Source organism: Lobosporangium transversale (assembly GCF_002105155.1).
Source record: "Lobosporangium transversale strain NRRL 3116 chromosome Unknown BCR41scaffold_48, whole genome shotgun sequence".
Lineage (NCBI taxonomy): Eukaryota > Fungi > Mortierellomycota > Mortierellomycetes > Mortierellales > Mortierellaceae > Lobosporangium > Lobosporangium transversale.
In genome coordinates this window covers 1-17,818 of record NW_019029026.1, presented here as the reverse complement: position 1 = coordinate 17,818, position 17,818 = coordinate 1, and the positions used below count along the sequence as shown (strand labels likewise).

Below are 17,818 nucleotides of genomic sequence, written 5' to 3'. Positions count from 1 at the left end.
TTATTTTAGAAAGATAAAATAGGTATATAGGATGAAAGAACATTTATAAGAGTTGGGTTATAAAAAAAAATTGTCTAACCATGTCCATTCTATCAAGCAAGAAGCATACATGGATGGTATAATATATGAGGGCTTATTGATTTTTTTTTTGTTTTTTTTTTGCTGTGCTTGTCCCATAAAATTTTCCACGTGGTAGAATAACGCGTCTTTGAATCCATTATCAGTAACGTCAGCAACAGCAGGTGTTATTGTCGATTTAATGTTCAGAATCAACAGCATCGCCTGGTGGAGACAGTTGCGACGAAGATGGTGATGAATCATCTTGATTGGTGGGCTCTGCAGCGGCACCACCACCCTGATCATCATCGCTGTGCTCATCGATCGTGACGGTGGGCCCAACTGGCAAATATGGAGCATCAAATACGCGGGAATTATGGGTTGGTGCAGCAGCAGGTGAAATTACAGTTGAGGCTACTGGGGGAGGTATTGGCTTGCTCTTGTTGATAGGAAAGTCATTAGAGTTTAAATCATTATTAAAGATGGAAGGTGCGTAATCATCCGCCATCTGGGATGTCGTTCGGATTGTCACTAGTGAAAATATACATATTGTTAACAGAATTTTACAGAACAGTAGGAGAAAAACAGGAGGGTATAGAGCCAAGGATACAGTCAGTTTTTTTTTTTTTTTTTTTTTTACAAAACGTTCGCCATTATCTTTTATAAACTTACAGGCAATATTGATAGAGTAGGTTATCAGTAATGCAAGTGTCAGCAAAGTGGGACCAACTTTGTCAAAGTATCGACCATCGCTCTTGTCTTTGACTATGCCCAAGTGCCGCCAATGGAAGATAGTGGAGGCATAGATGAGACAGATGAGACAAATGACGAGCAAGGAGACACCAACACGCTCCCCGATTTTCCCAGCTTGGATTGCTATAGTATGATCAACTCCTTTGTGAATGTTGCTTCCGTCTGAAAAGTTGAGCAGCATCATTGCTAATCCACCTAATAGCATCCCAGCCCTAATCCAATGTATAAAAAGGCGTTCGTTTGAAAACAATGTGAGTGCTTTCTTGGCTTTGGCCTTGCGAGCTTTCTTGCGATCTTTATTGCGTAGCCCTGAATTTACATATCGCTTTCCTGTTGGCGAGATCCCTACCGTCATCTTTGCCGTTGTTGGTGGCATAGATGTCGTCTTTACTGCTACTGCCGCTGAATTATCGTCAGTTGCGCTTTTGTCGCTCATAATATACCTTAGTTTTGCGAAGCCCGAGTTGACTACAGGAGCAACAGCTTCTGGGTCTGTTGTTACTTCCGTAAAAGCTGATATGGGTTGATCATATCTATTCAATAAAAAATCTTTCAGATCTTCTCTTAAAATGGTATCGAAAGTGATATAATCACTAGCAGATTGATCCAAATTACAATCTCTTTGATGAGCCTTGCCCTTGTCTATCCGCCCTCTACTCCCTTTAGCTGGGACTAATGTATCATTTGATCGATCACTGCCAACGTCAATAGTGATATCTGGTACACTGCCATTGCAGTCAATGGGGGATTGGAACGGCGGTGTGGGTGCATGTCCTGAGAAATTGACGATTGTCTCCAGGCTGCGGACATTTTGCGCTGAATACGACCTTAAGGTTGGAGCAGTGGATAAATGAAATGACAGACTGGTGTTCAAAGAAGGGGGCGTTGACACACTCGGGTTAGTGATAACTTCGTAGTTTAGTGGTTGTTGTCGCTGTTGGCCTTGAGTTGTATCGAAGAGAGAGCTCCCAGTGGCCATTGTGAGGCTTTGAATCCCAGAATCAATATCAGTCTGATGACTAGAATAGAAGATGTCGCTACTGACATTGTTATTCCCACTAATACTGCCATTATCAGCGCCAGTAGGAGTCTTTCTAGGGTTGGCATTGGGCATGATGATATGACTTGCTTCGCTAATGTATCACAGGGATATGTATAGAAAATAAAAAATAAAAATAAAAAATGCGAAAGAATGTGTGTATTAAAGCTGGTTTTTTCGGTCGGTTCGGACTTTTTTTTGTTGCTATTGTTATTATGAAGCTATAAATGAAGAATGGGTGATGCGAAGTAGTTGGAAGGAAGGAAAGGAAGGAAAAACGCGAAAAAGAAGAAAAATGTGTGCAAAGAAAGGAGTACTTTAGGATGGAAATGAACATAAGATTGGAGAACGAACGAAGAAAAAAAAAAATTGAAAGTTGCCGTCCTTTGTTTCTAACCTGGACCTGGATCCGGAGCTCGAGCGTAGCAACGGGCTCTAGCGGAAACACTTAAAGTTAGGACAGAAATGAACACGAGCGTGAGAGCGAAAAAGATTGTATGCCAAAAAAAAAAATAAAATAAAATAAAAAAATACATAGAGACCATCGTCATCTAGGCCGGTGTTGAAGCTCAAGCTATAGAGCAAACTTTAACAAAAATATATAAAGCTATGCGGTTCTATGGAAGCATATCTGGAATGCATGCAAAAGACAAAGAAGAGGGGGAAATTGATCCACCACGACAGTGAGTAAGAGAAGGGGTATAAAAGATGAAGGGGAAGAAAAGATGAAAAGACATAACAGACAGAACCACCATTACAGCAAGAGTGCCATCCGTACCATATCTAGTCAGTAAGGCCGGCAAGATGAAGTAAGGCCGGCAAGATGAAGTCATGCCTCCTTCAATAGTATCTGAATTAGCATGGATGCTGGTTTCCATGTTGTTACCAGGACCCTTCAATGAGCAAAGTCTCAGGAGAATATGTGAGAGCGAGAAGATGGAATACTTTTACAAGCGAGGGAAATAGGAGCAGGAGAAGGAGGAAGGGAGAGGCTATGGCAACCATTGTAACTCAAATAAAAGGAGAAATATGAGAAATGTGAGAAGGATGAGAAGGATGAGATATAAAACTCGCGTGATATTATTCCTAACTAAGAAAAGAAGAGCTATCTCCCAGTCGCAATACTCTATTCTATCGTTTTCCATGTAGTTTTTTTTTTTTTTTTTTTTTTTTTTAATAGGGGAACAATGGTAAGAAATTACTTCTACATAATCGAAAGGAATGGAAAAATTGACCTATCAACACTTAGTCACTCAGGGAAAACCCGATCATCGTACTTATTTTAGTCCTCCTTCCACTCATTTTTAAAGCGTCAGGAATGAAGACACAGCAATGAATACTAGACTGGAAGTAGCCCAGAGGATATGGTGAGCGTCTGATGTTTTCTTGTTATTGGGAGCCTTGGTATCCTCAGAGCCATTAACTGGAATAGAGCTGTTGGAATTAGACCCAGCAGCCTTTGGGTTAGGTTGGGAAGGCTGTATACCCTGAGGCTTCTTCTCCGTAGGAGCAGTAGCAGGTTGCTTCTTGCCTGCATCAACAGGTTGCTTCTTGTCTACAGGAGTAGTAGGCGGCTTAATGTCGACAGGTGAGTTTTGATATGGATGGGAGTCACTGAGGCACTGAGCAATGTCCATGGGATCAAGTCCCTTCTTGATGCCCATATCCAGCAGGGGGCCTGCAACATTAACCTCTTGAGTGAACAGATCATGTTCAAGGGTGATAATTCCTCCCTTGAGACTTGGAACAGTTGATAGTGCCCATTTGAAATTCCTATAGACTTCTTTGTTAGTGATGGTTTTGTCAGGGATTTGCCAGTCGTTTGAATCCCATTCTTTGGTCCAAATCACTGTTTTATAGCCCAGTTGGCGGGCGATCTCGCGGACACGGTTGTCCACATCACCATAGGGTGGTCGCCAGTACTTTGTTTTAAGTCCAGTTACATCAAACACAATCTGCTCGGCCCATTTGATCTCAGCCACAATCTGCTCGTTTGTCAGCGAGGTCATACCCGCATGAGACCACGCTTTTTTTTTTTTTTTTAAAAAAAAAAAAAAAAAAAAAAAAAAGAAAGAAAAGGAAAAAAAAGAAAGAAAAAGATAAGTGAATAAAAGAGTAGGTAAAGAAGTGTATCGAATATGTATATATATATATTTTTGACTTACTATGGATTCCAATGTGATGACCTTCCTTGATCTGCCGCTTCAAGGTTTCTGGGTATTCTAGGATCCGGCTCCCGACCACAAAAAAGGTACTGGTGACGTTAGACCTCTTGAGTTTCTCAAGCAGCCGCGGCGTCTCCTCACTGGGACCATCATCATAGGTCAAACCCCAAGCATTCTGTCGAGGGCAAATTTCGATATCATCATCTGCAACACATCCATCACAGGTCCACCAACAAGCACCCTTAGGGATCTTGCTCTTGTTCTTTGGGCAATCCGGGCAATTGGGGATATTAGCCTTTGCAATCGGTATTTTAGGGACCTTGGACCAATCGATTTCAGAAATCCATTTTTTCACTTGAGGAGAATTGACATCAGGCAATCGATCCTTCTTGGGGTAGCGCTTTTGTTGCTCCTTATTCATTTCCGCTGCCGCGGCATCAAATAGGAACGATGCCGCTGTGGATAAAACCAGCGTCATGCTCAAAAACGTTAAAGAACGCATTTTTTTTTTTCCCTGAATATGATACGTTTCCCCTTTCTCTTTCACTATAAGAAATAAAAAAATTAAGGGACGGGTGTTGATCAATCGGCAAGAGTGTAGCAAAATTAAATAGTTTTGTTTAAAAGGTGTAGAAAGTGCCTGGTAAATGAAAAATGAAAAAGCAGATATTGAGAGTGCTTAAATGGTTATGAGAAGGTGTTGAAGATTGAGAAGAATGATCAAAAAAAAGGAGGGAGAAGGACTTGAAATATATAGTGGTAGGGAAAGGACGAAATGGCTCGAGAAACGCTCCATAGGGAAGAGTGAATGATAATCCACTCTTAACCCCAACTGTCCAGAAGGAGAGGATGCATAGGATTCGGTTGATGAGATACTGATCTGGACCGAGGTAGTATATACAGTCCAGCCTCAAAAAAAATTTCATGCCAAACTGAAAGTGACCAAATAAGGGTGTCTACTGTATTACATTGTGGGCCATTGAGATTGAGCGATAGTACTGGCGAGGGTGAATAATAGGGTGGATGAGGATGAGCATTATTTAGCTGGGGGATATGAAAACAGGGCACAGTAAAAAAAAAGTTGCGTAAAAAAAAACACTCTAGGCTAGTGGCAGTCTGTATCCAAAATCCCATGCAGTAACCGAAAGATTCGTAGATGTATATCATACTTCAATTCGATTTTACTAATTTAAACATTTCTGTCCTGTGAGTGAGTCCTTTGTTCATCCATGAACTTGTAGTAAGATCATGAAGGCCTATTGATAAGACGCGTTTCGGGATCTATCACGGACAGTCACAACTTGACAGAGGAATGTGAGTAAGTTGAGCCACGGAAGACATTTACCCATTGGCGTTCGTTTTGTTGTTTTTCGTCCTCCAAGTTGCTCTTCACTCCCCATTCCTCATTCCTTACTTTCACTCTTCACTCTCCACTCTTCACTCTCCACCCTTCACTCTCCACCCTTCACTCTCCACTCTCCACTCTTCACTCTTCACTCTTCACTCTCCACTCTCTCATTCCATTCCAATTTCCTTTACTTTCATTCTCATCCCTCATGTCAGCACAAACTGCTCCAACTTCAGCATCCCTGACTATTACTGCTGTGCCTGGATCATCGCCGCCCGTTTCAGTTACAAAAACATCAGTAACACAGCCACGAGTGATAGTAGGGGAAGATAAACGAAACCAGAAAAAATCACATGGCTTTATTGCCGGTGTCTTCTCGGGCATCACCAAGTTGATTGTTGGACACCCTTTTGGTTTGTAAAAGGACTCTTTTTTTTTTCTTCGCTCAGCGTATTTTAAAGTGACTTTCTCGGATTGGCATATGCATGTTTGTTCGTGCGACAACAAAACTGATCAAAAAAAAACTTTTTGGTGCTTGTTGCCAGACACAATCAAAGTGCGCATGCAGGTAATTACTCCTTGAGAGAGGATCATAATGCGGGCCTGTGCCCATTGATCAATAGAGAGAGCTATTGAGCTCTTTAAGGATGAGATGAACCAAAAAACTAAACTTCTATTATGTGTATTAGACATCAGGGGCAAATCAATTCCAAGGACCTTTGCAATGTCTTACAGAGACAATCAAGAAAGAGGGTCCTCGAGCTTTGTATAAGGGTGCTACTCCACCTTTGATCGGATGGGCATTTATGGACAGCCTCATGTACAGTTTACTATTAGCTCAATTCTTGGAAATGCGAAATATGACTTTGGATGGCGACTCAACCTCTCCCTTTTTTTTTTTTTTTTTTTTTTTTTTTAAAAAAAAAAAAAAAAATAGGCTTGGATCTCTATCATACTACAAACTGATGCTACAAGGAGGAGACCCTAACGTTAAACTGACACCATTCTATAATGGTCTTGCTGGCATTGGTAAAAAAAGACGTGAATAGGAAAAATATATATATATATATATATATATATAAATTCTGATTAATTGAATGAAGTTTACTAACCTCATCATGACTTTCATTTATATATGAAAGGCGCTGGAGTTACTGTCTCATTTCTTGCAGCGCCTATCGAACACGTCAAGGCTCGTCTTCAGGTCCAATACGATGCCAAGACGAAGCTTTATAATGGGCCTATTGACTGTGCTAGACAGTTGGTAAACAGCGGGTTGATTAATTTTTATCTTATTGTGTTTCTTCAATTGACATGTCATTAAACCTACTTTTTTTATGGAATGATTATCTACTAGATCAAGAACAATGGGGTCACTGGGCTCTGGAAGGGATTGGTGGCAACGCTCTGGTTCCGAAGCTGGTTTTTCATGTGGTGGAGCAGTTACGAGGCATGTTTGGATACTGTCGCCTGATCCCCCTGTTGTTTTTTTATATTGCAAATATATACATACAAATGCTTATCATATCACTTCTAAAATTCTGTGTTTAGATATTCGCCGCTGAATTCCGCAAGAGAACCAACATGTCCGAGGCAGCCATCAACTTTTGGGCAGGAGGACTCGGTGCCAATACTTTCTGGGTTTTTGCTTTCCCTTGTGGTAAAAAGATTAAAAAAAAAGAAAAAAAAAAAATAATCAGATAAACAGGACTACAGCCAAACAAGCTTGACTTTGAAAGATGGTATACGATTTTGACAGGGTTTTGTTTAAATTACTCATAGATGTGGTCAAAAACAAAATCATGACTCAACCCGACGTCAAGAACCCGCCCTTTCCAACCATCGTCAGTTGTTTCAAGCATGTGTACAAGACAGAAGGACTCAGGGGATTCTACAGAGGTATTTTTTTTAATAATAATAATAATAAGTATTCAACAAACAATAATGAGCTCATCATAGAGAGAGTATGATGACTGATATATTTATATATTATTTTTTTCAACTTAGGGTTTGTGCCATGCTTGCTCCGTGCATTCCCAACAAATGCCTGTGCGCTTACCTCGTTCGAATTGATCATGCGATGGCTCAGGAAGATTGACGAATAAGAATTTAAAAAAAAAGAGTCAGTGTTGACACATGTAGAAATGGATCGAAAGAAAGAAAGAAAAAAGCATATTATTATCATGACAAGCTCAGTGTACCTATCTCAATTATATAGATTTCGTATTATATCAAATATACCCTTCGGCAATGTCTCTGGATGAGTTAACTTCCCATCTTTTAAAGTGTGAGTGTCTTTATTAAATGTATACAAAATCTGAAGCTGAAGGGTAAAAATGAGGAAAAAGGGGTGATTTAATGGATAACGTGAACGGCAAAAAAAGGGCTTCCCATGCATGCACATGAATGTTTTGATGGGGGGATGGAGTGAGTTAGTATTTTTGTCCTGTTGATGTATGATATGGTGGTAATGAGTGATTCTTCATCGTCGTGTACCCTCTGCAGAGAACAGCTCCGCAGCTCGACGACGACGAGCATTCTCAGGACTATCTTCATCATTGCTGTCATAACCTGTGATAGGACCACTTGCAAGACCACTTGGAATAGGACGAGACGTCAGATTCAAACCCGTGACTGAACCGCGTTCAGAGCCGCTATTACGTCGGGGTTCTCTGTCAAAGCTGGGTCTCTGAAATTCATCTCTATACGATTGCATGTTGGCTCGGGGTGGCGTCAACGATCGACGGTTCGTGTAATCATCTCGGTCGTTCTGGAATCTGTCACGCGCACGAGGTGGCTCCAGCTCTTCGGCTTCGTCATAAACAGCTTTATCGTTATGGAGCGCCTGATTGGTCGAAACCAAGTCTGAACTGTATTCATGTTGACGATTCTCGCCCCAGATGTTATTCTTGCTCCTTAAACTCTGAGGATATTGATCAGAAGGTCTAGGTGAGCCTAGAGGACTAAGACCGCTTGTCCCTCCGGCAGCGGCTGTGACCGCAGCTACGGCCTCGTTCGTCATAGGTGCAGGTGGAGAAATGTAAGTGCTATGCTGGAGATTCTCCATCATAATGGGCTCATCGTTCTGACCAGAGCTATATAATTGCTGTTGTTGATTAAAGTTGTTGTTGTAGTTGTTATTGTTGTAATACGACTGATCCGGGTCATCCGAGTAGCCACCTGAATAATTATGATTATCAGGATAGCCAGCATTGTTGTAGTTGGTATAAGTATTGAACGAAGGCTGCGATGGTGTTGATTCATATCCATCATTGTCCGTGTTCGCAGCAGAGTAAGGCCGTTCAAAAATACCACCCTTTGTACGTCTCCTCTTGTTTCTAAACAAGAAGAATCCCGCAGCAATCGCTCCCACAGCCGCCAAAACTGCAATCACAATTCCTGCAATTGCTCCTCCAGCCAATCCGCCTTTTGAAGGATCGGGCCCACCAATAGGGGCAACATAATTGGGAAGAGGTTCATTTGTGAAGTTGAACCCATAGGTTTTACAGTCCGCCACCCAGTTTTGTTGATTGTCAATCGTGGGTCTTGATTTTGCTTGAGAGGCAATGCAGGACAGACATTGAGAGAAGGCATTGAAGAACTGAGAATTACACTCACAAGAGCCCAATACGGGCGTCACAGTGTAGACAAAGTTTTGTTGAAGTGACGAGTTGGTGGCTCCTCCACCACAGGGCTCTAAGAGCTTGGCTGTAGTGCTGCAGCCAACACTGAGACAGGTCTCTATGATAGGATCCGGTACTCCTTGAGTAATAGCAGGCTGAATGGCCGTGGAGAATAAGAAGACGAAGAGGGAGAGTTTGATAGTCCTGGATGCTGTCATGGATCTAATGATTGTATATAGTTATTTAATGCTGAAAGTATTCCTTATTCCTGTCAAAGTCCTGTGAAGTCCTGGAAATATTGGTGATGCAGAAGAAAGAGAGAAAGGTGGAAAGAGACAAAGGCGAAAAAGAGAGTGAGGGAGAGAGAAGGGTAATTCAAAAGAAAAAGAGAAAGAGGAAAGAAGAAAGAGAATGAAGGAAATGAACGAATGAACGAAAAAAGAGATGACGACAAGGAGATAGTGAGTAAGCCGAAGGATGACAGATGAAAGGTTTTCTTCGTCCCCTAAAAATAGATCATTGGCGTGTGTGCGGGGCGACCGTTGGCTGAGCAAGAAAAAAAAAAAAAAAAAAAAAAAAAAGATGAAGTTGACCGATTGTCGACTGCTGTTTAACTTGAACAGGACAGGCACAATTTCCAACAAATGATGTTTTCTTTGCTTTCTTTGCTTTCTTTGCTCACTTTAATCTAAACTAAGATCAGTCGTTATCTTGGCGTTTTTATTTTATTTTATTTTATTCTAGTCGGATCTATTCCAACGCCAGCAGGTTCTTGGACCGTTCTTTCATTAAATTCTTCTGGATCTTGCCAGAGAGTGTTTTCGGAACATCTTGTTCTTCTACCACAATCACATATCGTGGGATCTTGTAGTGTGCAATCTTACCCTCACAAAACTTTCGTATGTCCTCCAAAGTCACCTCATGTCCAGGTTTGGTCACAATCCAGGCACAGACCTGTTCTCCAAATCGTGAATCTGGAACTCCAATCACTGATACATTCTTGATACCCTCATGTTCGAACAGACAGTTCTCAACTTCCACTGGATGAATCTTTTCACCTCCACGGATCACTATGATTGCAGTCATTTAACAGAAATAACAAATAAACATATTAATTTCATGTGTAAAAGATCTTCAACTCATCCATTATTTGTAACATTACCTAAGTCCTTAATACGGCCATTAATTTTGCAGAAGCCTCGGTCGTCCAAAATGGCAGTGTCTCCAGTATGCATCCAGCCTTCAGCATCCACAGCCGCGTCCGTCTGGGCCTTGTTTTGCCAATATCCACCCTCCATAGTACCATAGCCACGTGTGCACAACTCTCCTGAGTAGCCCACAGGCAACGTTTCACCCGTCTCAGGATCAACAACTATGAGATTAAACATCCATATAATAGACCATTAATCTAGCTATCTATTTACACAAAATGACACTCTTTAATTTATTTGTTTGTCCATAGCAAAATGGAAAAGCTGCATCATATCTTTTGCCTCAACGTGCGACATGACGCGACCAACAGTCTCGCATCGATCCGTGATAGCATCCGTCGTGAGAGTCATGAAGGTCACAGGCGAAGTCTCGGTCATACCATAGCAGATGGTGATATCACGAAGACGCATCTTTGACTGCACATTCTTCATGACTTCGATTGGGACAGGAGAGCCAGCTGCGATACCCGTCCGTAAGGAAGAAAGGTCGTATTGATTAAAATTGGGGTGATTCAGCTCTTCTAGGAACATTGTGGGCACACCATGAAGAGCTGTGGCCCGCTCTTCTGAGACAGCTCTCAATGTAGCCTCTGCATTAAAAATCTCGGAGGGATAGATGATGCCTGCTCCATGGGTCATGGCAGCCAAACTGGATAAGACCAGACCAAAGCAGTGGAACAGAGGTACAGGGCAGCAGAGCAAATCATTCTCTGTCAACTTCATATTATCGCCAATGGCGATGCCATTATTCAGAATATTACGATGAGACAAAGATACAGCCCTTAAAGCAATGTATATTGTGTAGCTCAAGTTAGTAAAATATAAACAAAACAATCACTTTACATTCTTCTCTCTTTTTTTTTTTTTTTTTTTTTTTTTGCTTGCTTACTTTGGGAGTCCTGTGGTGCCACTGGTGAATTGCAAGTTGATGATGTCTCTGTTGCTGATAGCAAGCCTTTCGTGTTTTAAGGCGTCATCTAAGGCTGTAGATTTATTCCTGACCAAAAGATCCTCAAACTTTGTCAAGCCTCTCATACGGGCTGTCTCAGGCATATTGGTCCGATTGTTGACAATGATGACCTGTCGAAGCGTAGGAAGACTGGCAGTTGAGAGTTCATTTGGAGACTGAAACTCGAGTTCTGGGAAGAGTTCCAAAAGCATCTGACTGTAATTCGAGGACTTAAGACCTGGTACAAAGACAAGCGACTTGCACTGAACCAGCGCTAGTGTCTGCAACAGTTCTTGTTTACGATATCTAACAAATAAAAAATATTATAAATATAAATGCACTTTAAACAGACGGAGCGGAGATAAATAGTCTGAAAAGTCTTAACAACTCCACAAAGAAGACTTACGCAGGGTTGAGAGTCACAAGGACAATGCCTGATTTCGCAGTGGCATACTGCAGAGTTGCCCATGCACTATTGTTTGGCATCCAAACACTATTTTATAAATATACCCACGACCATTCATTGGGTTGGACATCGAGAGAAATTTGGTCAATACAATTAATCTTTTGCTTCTGTGAACATTTGCAAAAAGGAAGATTCATACGCTATGCGGTCGCCCTTTCGCAGACCAGCGGCATACAAGCCTCTACAGAGGCTATCGACTTGCTCTCCGAATTGACGAAAAGACCAGTGCAGATTCTCTTCATGCTTGACCACCAATCCGAGTTTATCTCCATGACGATCAACAATCCTGTCCCAGTAAGTTCCAATGGGTTCTTCACACAGTGGTTTTATATTGTCATCTGCACCTCGGACATATGACATTTTAGGCTTTGTAGCGTCAGAAAAGATATTGGGGCCGTCGTTAGCTTTGGTCTGAGCAAGTGAAATGAGGCGTTTCGGAAGTAGCAAGGGCCGTTGCTGGCGTGCAAAAACCCTTGAAGCAGAAGAAACCATGATCATTGTTAAGACTAAGTAATAAAAATAATGATAAAAAAGTAATAAGAATGAGGAGAAAGAAGTAAATGGACAGTGGAGAGTGGAGAGTGGAGAATAAAAAGTAAAGAGTTGAAAGTAGAGAGTAGAGTGGAGAGTAGAGTGGAGAGTAGTAGAGAATGAAGAGTGAAAAGTGAAGAATGAAATGTAAAGTGTAAACCGTGGAAAAAAAAAAAAAAAAAAAAAAAACACTTTTCTCACAAGAGACATTTACACATTTGATCACACGGCCAATAGACTAAATAAAAGAGTTGGGCGCAACCCTACTACTCTGAATATGCTGTGAGAAAGAGCTAATATCATTTGTCTTTATTCTTTATTTGAGCAAATGGGTGAGAAAGCATATCTATATACCCATCTTGATCTATACTGTCAGAGCATGGTCACCTTGCTTTCACATTTTGTCCGTTCGGGAGATTTCGAGGTACAGTTTTCGCCACCAAGCCATCCCATTTCATACCAACGCCTTACCAAGAGCAATAGTTGCGGGTAAGGCTTTGCCTTCATTTTTACGGCTTGCCATCAATTGCTCCAACCGATGCTGCCTTCCCTTCGATGTCGCTTGACCATCATTCATGCCCTCAGAAATCAATGCTGCTGCTGCTGCTGCAACATCCAGATTAGGCCTGCCATCCACTGTCTCTTCCTCTCGTCCAAACCAGTCATCATCGGTTATGGAATAATAATACGTATGACGCCATGTCCCATCCATATGGATCATATGCTTTCGATGTATTCCATCCAGATCAAATCCTAATTTAACGGCAGCCTTTTGAGAAGCAATGTTCTTGAAATGAGTCTTCCATTGCACTCGTCCAGCCTGCAACTGCTCAAACGAGAACCTCAACAATGCATATGTCGTTTCCAATACTACAAACGTTCCATGAACTGAAGGATGAAACCAGATACTGCCTACTTCAAACCGACGGAACGGCAATGAAATATCCAATAGACAGATCGATCCACACAGTACCCACTTTTTCTTCTCCTTCTCCTTCTTCTCCTCTTCCTCCTTGATGCTGACTCCTTCATCGGACTGGGCAGAAGAAGGAGCAGAGACATATACACTCCAGTTGAAGAAATCCTTGGCTGCACAGAACTTGGCTTGTACATCATAAAATTCTTCATATGTCATCGCCGGACCATGAGGCATCCAAGTCCAAAGTTCAGGATGGTTCTTGTACACTTTCCATAGCTCTGGAACATCACGATCAAGCTACCAGAAAGAATTTGGGGTTGCAAAACCACAGTAACAGAGCATGTGAGTGAGAAGATTCAGGTACATGTACAGTCGAAACTGTACAATGTATCCCAGGAATTTTTTTAAACGTATTAGACTAGCAGCCAATTGAGAGTTCAGGTCTCGCCCGTTAAAAACCAGCCACCAAAGCAATTCAATCATACTAGCTTAAAAAACATATAATTGCAACCGTTCTGATTTGTCTATTGCAAAAAAAAAAAAAATCATTACCAAAATAGGCTCAAGCCGAATCTGATCAGTCTCAATTCTCATGCCACTCTTGACACCAAGAGTCTGTTGTGAGTACTCAGTTGGAGACAATTGTGTATATTGGATCAGAGGTACAGAATTGGATCCAGTTGTAGGAATCATGATGTTAGAGTAAGATGAACAAGAAGAAGAGGCGATGAATTTCTTTTTTCTTTTTTTTTTTTTTTTTTTTTTTACTATTTAAGTGTTCAATTCTGTGCATCTTATTTCCAATCAAAACAGCGCTCACATAGTCGACAAATCTATGCGCATTTGTCTGTAGACCTTTGTACCTTTAAAACATATTCTTTTTGATGACAACGAATGTGTCAAAATTACAAACACGCCGCACCATGTCATAATGAACAGAACCTTGCCTATGCTACACTAACTTTTTTGATTTTGGGATGTGATCTTAAAAAGTATTTGTATTCAAGGATAGTGAAAGGCTGATATACTCAGTACAAATATATCAACTGCATTTTCTAATAAAGAACCTTTGTTTGTATTTAACACTGCGCAATTTTTTTAGCCTAGTTTTCGCCAAAAGAATAGGCACTCTCTGATAAACTGAGGATAAAGTTCTTATGTAGGACTTTTCCTTTGTCTTCACCGGCCGCACCTAGCGCTACATGGAATGGTAGCAAGTGATCCAATGATGGGTGAGCAGAATACAGATGGGGTGACTTGGCCATCTCTTCCACCGCTGCTTTCTCGCGTGCTTCCTTTGGCTTCTCAGGATGTATTCAATGCGCATTTTTTTTTTTTTTTTTAAAAAAAAAAAAAAAAAAATTTAGTATAATTCATGAATGTAGTTTTTTTTTGTGAATGTTAAACACGCCAGCATATCAATATATGACATGATAAATGCTTTTTTTTTTTTTTTTTTTTTTTTTTTAAATTACCTCGGTTAAAGCAACCTTGTCCAACAAGGCATCGAAAGGCGCGACATAGGGTGCTACTTTACCCGATCGCATATACAATCCCAAATCGCGAAGGTTATGAACCGCTGTGCCACTTGCTACGATCAATACATTTTCTTCTCGCAATTGGGTCAAAGCTTGACCTAGCTTATAATGGAATGCAAACGCCTTCTCTGCTGGTTGCCCACGCATATACGCTAATGACATTTGTACAATCGGAATCTCGGGCTTGGGCAAAATCCTTAGTAGTGGAACCCATACACCATGATCAATTCCACGCTCCGTCTCTGCTTCTGCCTTAATGCCTGCCTATAGGCAATGATAATAAATAAATAAGTAAACATTGTCAGTCAGCTAGTCATGAACCTATCGTTGTCATTGTCACTGTCATTATCGTTGCCTGTCTCCCGAGTTTATTACCTTGCCAAGGATCTCCAAAACTCTGTTTGCAAGCTTAGGGCTGCCCTTGGATGGATACTGTAACTTATACATGAACTCTGGGAAATTATAAAAATCATAATATAATTGATTCTCTTCTGATGTCCTCACTCGAATCACACCTTCTTCTCCTTCCCAATGACCCGAAATCACTAAAATCGAACTTGGTGCTGGCTCTGAAAATGATAACCACTTCTTGCCCAATTCCGCAAAGAAATCTGCGGTCACAGATTCATCCACTGCCTGGTTTGGACCTTTTTGACAAAATGCATTAAAGCGAGAATTATAGTCAGAAAAAAAAAAAAAAAAAAAAAAAAGCTTTCCACGAGGTTATAATTTCTTACCTGCATGAGAAATAAAGTAGACAGGAAGCTTGCTAGTGGTCATGATATTGGTGCCTGAAGCTAAAACTGGTGTTGAAGTCGAGAAAGAAGAAGGAGAATAAGACGCAGAGAAGGATGAAAAAGGAAAAAAAGAGTTTTTTCAGTATTCGTACTGCTGAATACAATGATGCCCTTGTAAACAATGACGAGAACAAGTTTATCCTGAGCAACCACGCAAAATAAAATAATGTTATGGAATGCAATGATCAAATACCAATAATTCAATTGAGTCTACAACTTGAAGATTCTTGTAAATTATATTTGTTTTTACCTTGATATGAAATGAAAATGATCAGTGATGGGGAGGATGTAAAAAAAAAAAAAGAAATTTGGAAGAGCCCGCAAGCACACCATTTCTTAAACTTTTTATATCCATGCTTAATAATAAAGCAAAGCCAGGTCAACTTTCTTGGCTTGACATCGTTTTTATCAGCCACAATTTTTGGGCGAAATGAGCCCAGTGACTGACATTTATCTGTTTCCCTGGATCATTTTTAATTGTTTGTTTTATTGGTTCGTGAGCATTCAACGAAATAGTTTATTAAGCAAAGAAAAAAAAAAAAAAAAAAAAAAAAAAAAAAGAGGAATGGGTCATCAATTCAAAAGGAAGAAAAGTAGAATATGTATGGTATGAGATCAAAAGAAACAAAAAAAAAAAAAAAAAAAAAAAAAAAAAATTCAAGTAAGAGAAAAGCATTCTCTGCTTTCGAGAAAAAAAAAAAGACGACACCCATCTGTTATCAATCTTATGCAGACTATGATTGTACAGCATTGGGTCTGTTGACTTCATTAGCGTCAGCATATGGATTGATAGCCATCAGTTTGATCATAGGAGGCGAGACGGTTGTATTCGCCGTGATCAAGACCTTGATATGGCCAAAAATCTGAATTCGAGTCAGTCTCTGCGCCTCGTCATCTTCACCGTTGCTATCTTCGCTTTGGTCCTCCTCGATTGCATGGGCACCGTTACATTTTGTGCCTACAATCTCAAAATCATCGACATCTTCGTCCTCATAGTCACTCTCATCATCAAACAGTCCGCGCTCATCATCATAGGCATTCGTTGCCACATCAGGATGATCCATATCTTCATGGTCATGAGGATGTGGCAACGACGACAGATGATTGTTTTTCTCATCATTAGAGTCGTCCACGTTCTCTTCCTCTGACAGTGGAGCCTTGAATGCTTCCTTAGTCCAATACAGCCTCAATGTTTCTGTGTTGCTGTTCCAAGTATGACGCTCAAGAGGTAGTTGATCAATATGAATCCGCTTCTCGAGACCATACTCTGGGACAAGCACATCGAATGCCGCATCCAGTACCTGAACAATGACCGCATCACGAATCACCATTCCATTCGCCTCTGTCATGTTCTTAAGCAGCACACTGAGGTACACATGGCTACTTTGCTCCTGTGCGAGCTTAGCTGCATCCTTTTTGATGTTACAATGATTCGCATTCTTTTGGCACAGCTCCTTGGTCAGGTAAAATTTTGAATCTATGATTAGCAATCAAATGAAAGAGAGATCATGTTTAGAAAAGCATAAAAAGAATTTATTTTTATTTTTTTTTTTTAAAAAAAAAAATGCAATAAGGGGAGAAGAAAAAAAAAAGAGAGATAAAAAAACCCTTACTTACCTCCTGCAAGCGAAGCTTCCAACATGCGGTGGACAATGATATCAGCATAGCGGCGGATAGGCGAAGTAAAATGAGTATAAAGTGGTGCATTGAGGGCATAGTGGTGGTACTTGTCAGGGGTAATCATGCCACTGCAAACATATTTGGCACGTTGCATGGGCTTAATCATCAATAGACGGACAACCCTGCGTACGTCAGGATCCTGGATCGCATCCAATGACCGCTGTAGAGCTCCTGAACTTGATGCATCTAGATCGAGACCAATCTTGTTCATATGCAGAATAAAGTCGGCCATGCGCTTCTCGAGGGGTTGTTCATGACGACGCAACAGAGCTCGATCGGGGAAGAACTCACAGATCTGTTTGGCAACGCTCATATTGGCAAGCAACATGAATTCTTCAATCAGTCTGTTACTCTCTTTAAGTTCATAAACCGATACATCGAGTGGGTTCTGGATCTCATCCGTCTCGAACGACAATTTAATCGAATTGATGGACAAAGCACCATTCTCAAACCTCCTTTGTCTCAGCAATTGGGAAAATTTCTATCATAAATCGAGAAATGAGCAAGTTGGTCACTTTTGGCTATAGTCTAACAAAATCATGCATGCAAGATAACATTGCCATGTCATGAATAGCTTTTCTTTCTTCTTTCTTTTGAAACTTACAAAAAAGACCTTAATATTTTCCTCCACCAACTCACGAGGCTGGCCAAAGACCTCAATGCTGGGATCCAATGAGCCAGTGGTGATAACTCGTTGGGCATCGTCATATGAGAGCTGTGCACAGGAACGGATCACGGTTTT

At 40.9% G+C, this 17,818-nt stretch overlaps 8 protein-coding genes across 8 annotated transcripts; 1 reads left to right on the top strand and 7 right to left on the bottom strand.

The window, feature by feature from the left end:
* Nucleotides 1-256: 256 nt before the first annotated feature.
* BCR41DRAFT_400321 (hypothetical protein) lies at nucleotides 257-1,924 on the bottom strand (the record flags this gene model as incomplete). Its single annotated transcript, XM_022029135.1, has 2 exons — nucleotides 257-588; nucleotides 730-1,924. The coding sequence occupies 2 exons, from the start codon at nucleotides 1,922-1,924 to the stop codon at nucleotides 257-259; spliced, it is 1,527 nt and encodes a 508-aa protein (XP_021877251.1).
* Nucleotides 1,925-3,528: 1,604 nt separating this feature from the next.
* BCR41DRAFT_293574 (hypothetical protein) lies at nucleotides 3,529-4,411 on the bottom strand (the record flags this gene model as incomplete). Its single annotated transcript, XM_022020388.1, has 2 exons — nucleotides 3,529-3,875; nucleotides 4,015-4,411. Coding segments are annotated over 2 exons (744 nt in total), but the record flags the coding sequence as incomplete, so codon positions are not given.
* Nucleotides 4,412-5,394: 983 nt separating this feature from the next.
* Nucleotides 5,395-7,621, top strand: BCR41DRAFT_361355 (mitochondrial carrier domain-containing protein). The gene is made up of 9 exons (XM_022025507.1): nucleotides 5,395-5,775; nucleotides 5,908-5,930; nucleotides 6,052-6,182; nucleotides 6,300-6,391; nucleotides 6,505-6,626; nucleotides 6,720-6,812; nucleotides 6,914-7,022; nucleotides 7,145-7,261; nucleotides 7,370-7,621. The coding sequence occupies exons 1-9, from the start codon at nucleotides 5,571-5,573 to the stop codon at nucleotides 7,465-7,467; spliced, it is 990 nt and encodes a 329-aa protein (XP_021877249.1). The 5' UTR covers nucleotides 5,395-5,570; the 3' UTR covers nucleotides 7,468-7,621.
* Nucleotides 7,622-9,520, bottom strand: BCR41DRAFT_361353 (hypothetical protein). Its single transcript, XM_022025506.1, has one exon. It carries the CDS (start codon nucleotides 9,201-9,203, stop codon nucleotides 7,845-7,847), a length of 1,359 nt encoding a protein of 452 aa, XP_021877248.1. The 5' UTR covers nucleotides 9,204-9,520; the 3' UTR covers nucleotides 7,622-7,844.
* A 215-nt stretch (nucleotides 9,521-9,735) lies between these two features.
* On the bottom strand, nucleotides 9,736-11,971 carry BCR41DRAFT_378856 (acyl-CoA synthetase; the record flags this gene model as incomplete). Its single annotated transcript, XM_022027179.1, has 6 exons — nucleotides 9,736-10,055; nucleotides 10,148-10,357; nucleotides 10,502-10,977; nucleotides 11,086-11,451; nucleotides 11,552-11,638; nucleotides 11,751-11,971. The coding sequence occupies 6 exons, from the start codon at nucleotides 11,969-11,971 to the stop codon at nucleotides 9,736-9,738; spliced, it is 1,680 nt and encodes a 559-aa protein (XP_021877247.1).
* A 453-nt stretch (nucleotides 11,972-12,424) lies between these two features.
* Nucleotides 12,425-13,794, bottom strand: BCR41DRAFT_172378 (acyl-CoA N-acyltransferase). Its single transcript, XM_022019709.1, has 2 exons — nucleotides 13,614-13,794; nucleotides 12,425-13,358 (listed from the first exon to the last, which is right to left on the bottom strand). Exons 1-2 carry the CDS (start codon nucleotides 13,752-13,754, stop codon nucleotides 12,597-12,599), a joined length of 903 nt encoding a protein of 300 aa, XP_021877246.1. The 5' UTR covers nucleotides 13,755-13,794; the 3' UTR covers nucleotides 12,425-12,596.
* Nucleotides 13,795-14,038: 244 nt separating this feature from the next.
* BCR41DRAFT_389375 (putative aromatic ring-opening dioxygenase LigB subunit) lies at nucleotides 14,039-15,697 on the bottom strand. Its single transcript, XM_022028115.1, has 5 exons — nucleotides 15,647-15,697; nucleotides 15,337-15,402; nucleotides 14,975-15,246; nucleotides 14,537-14,863; nucleotides 14,039-14,362 (listed from the first exon to the last, which is right to left on the bottom strand). Exons 2-5 carry the CDS (start codon nucleotides 15,377-15,379, stop codon nucleotides 14,165-14,167), a joined length of 840 nt encoding a protein of 279 aa, XP_021877245.1. The 5' UTR covers nucleotides 15,380-15,402; nucleotides 15,647-15,697; the 3' UTR covers nucleotides 14,039-14,164.
* A 360-nt stretch (nucleotides 15,698-16,057) lies between these two features.
* Nucleotides 16,058-17,818, bottom strand: BCR41DRAFT_172371 (hypothetical protein; the record flags this gene model as incomplete). The annotated part of the gene is made up of 3 exons (XM_022019708.1): nucleotides 16,058-16,873; nucleotides 17,014-17,557; nucleotides 17,681-17,818. Coding segments are annotated over 3 exons (1,425 nt in total), but the record flags the coding sequence as incomplete, so codon positions are not given.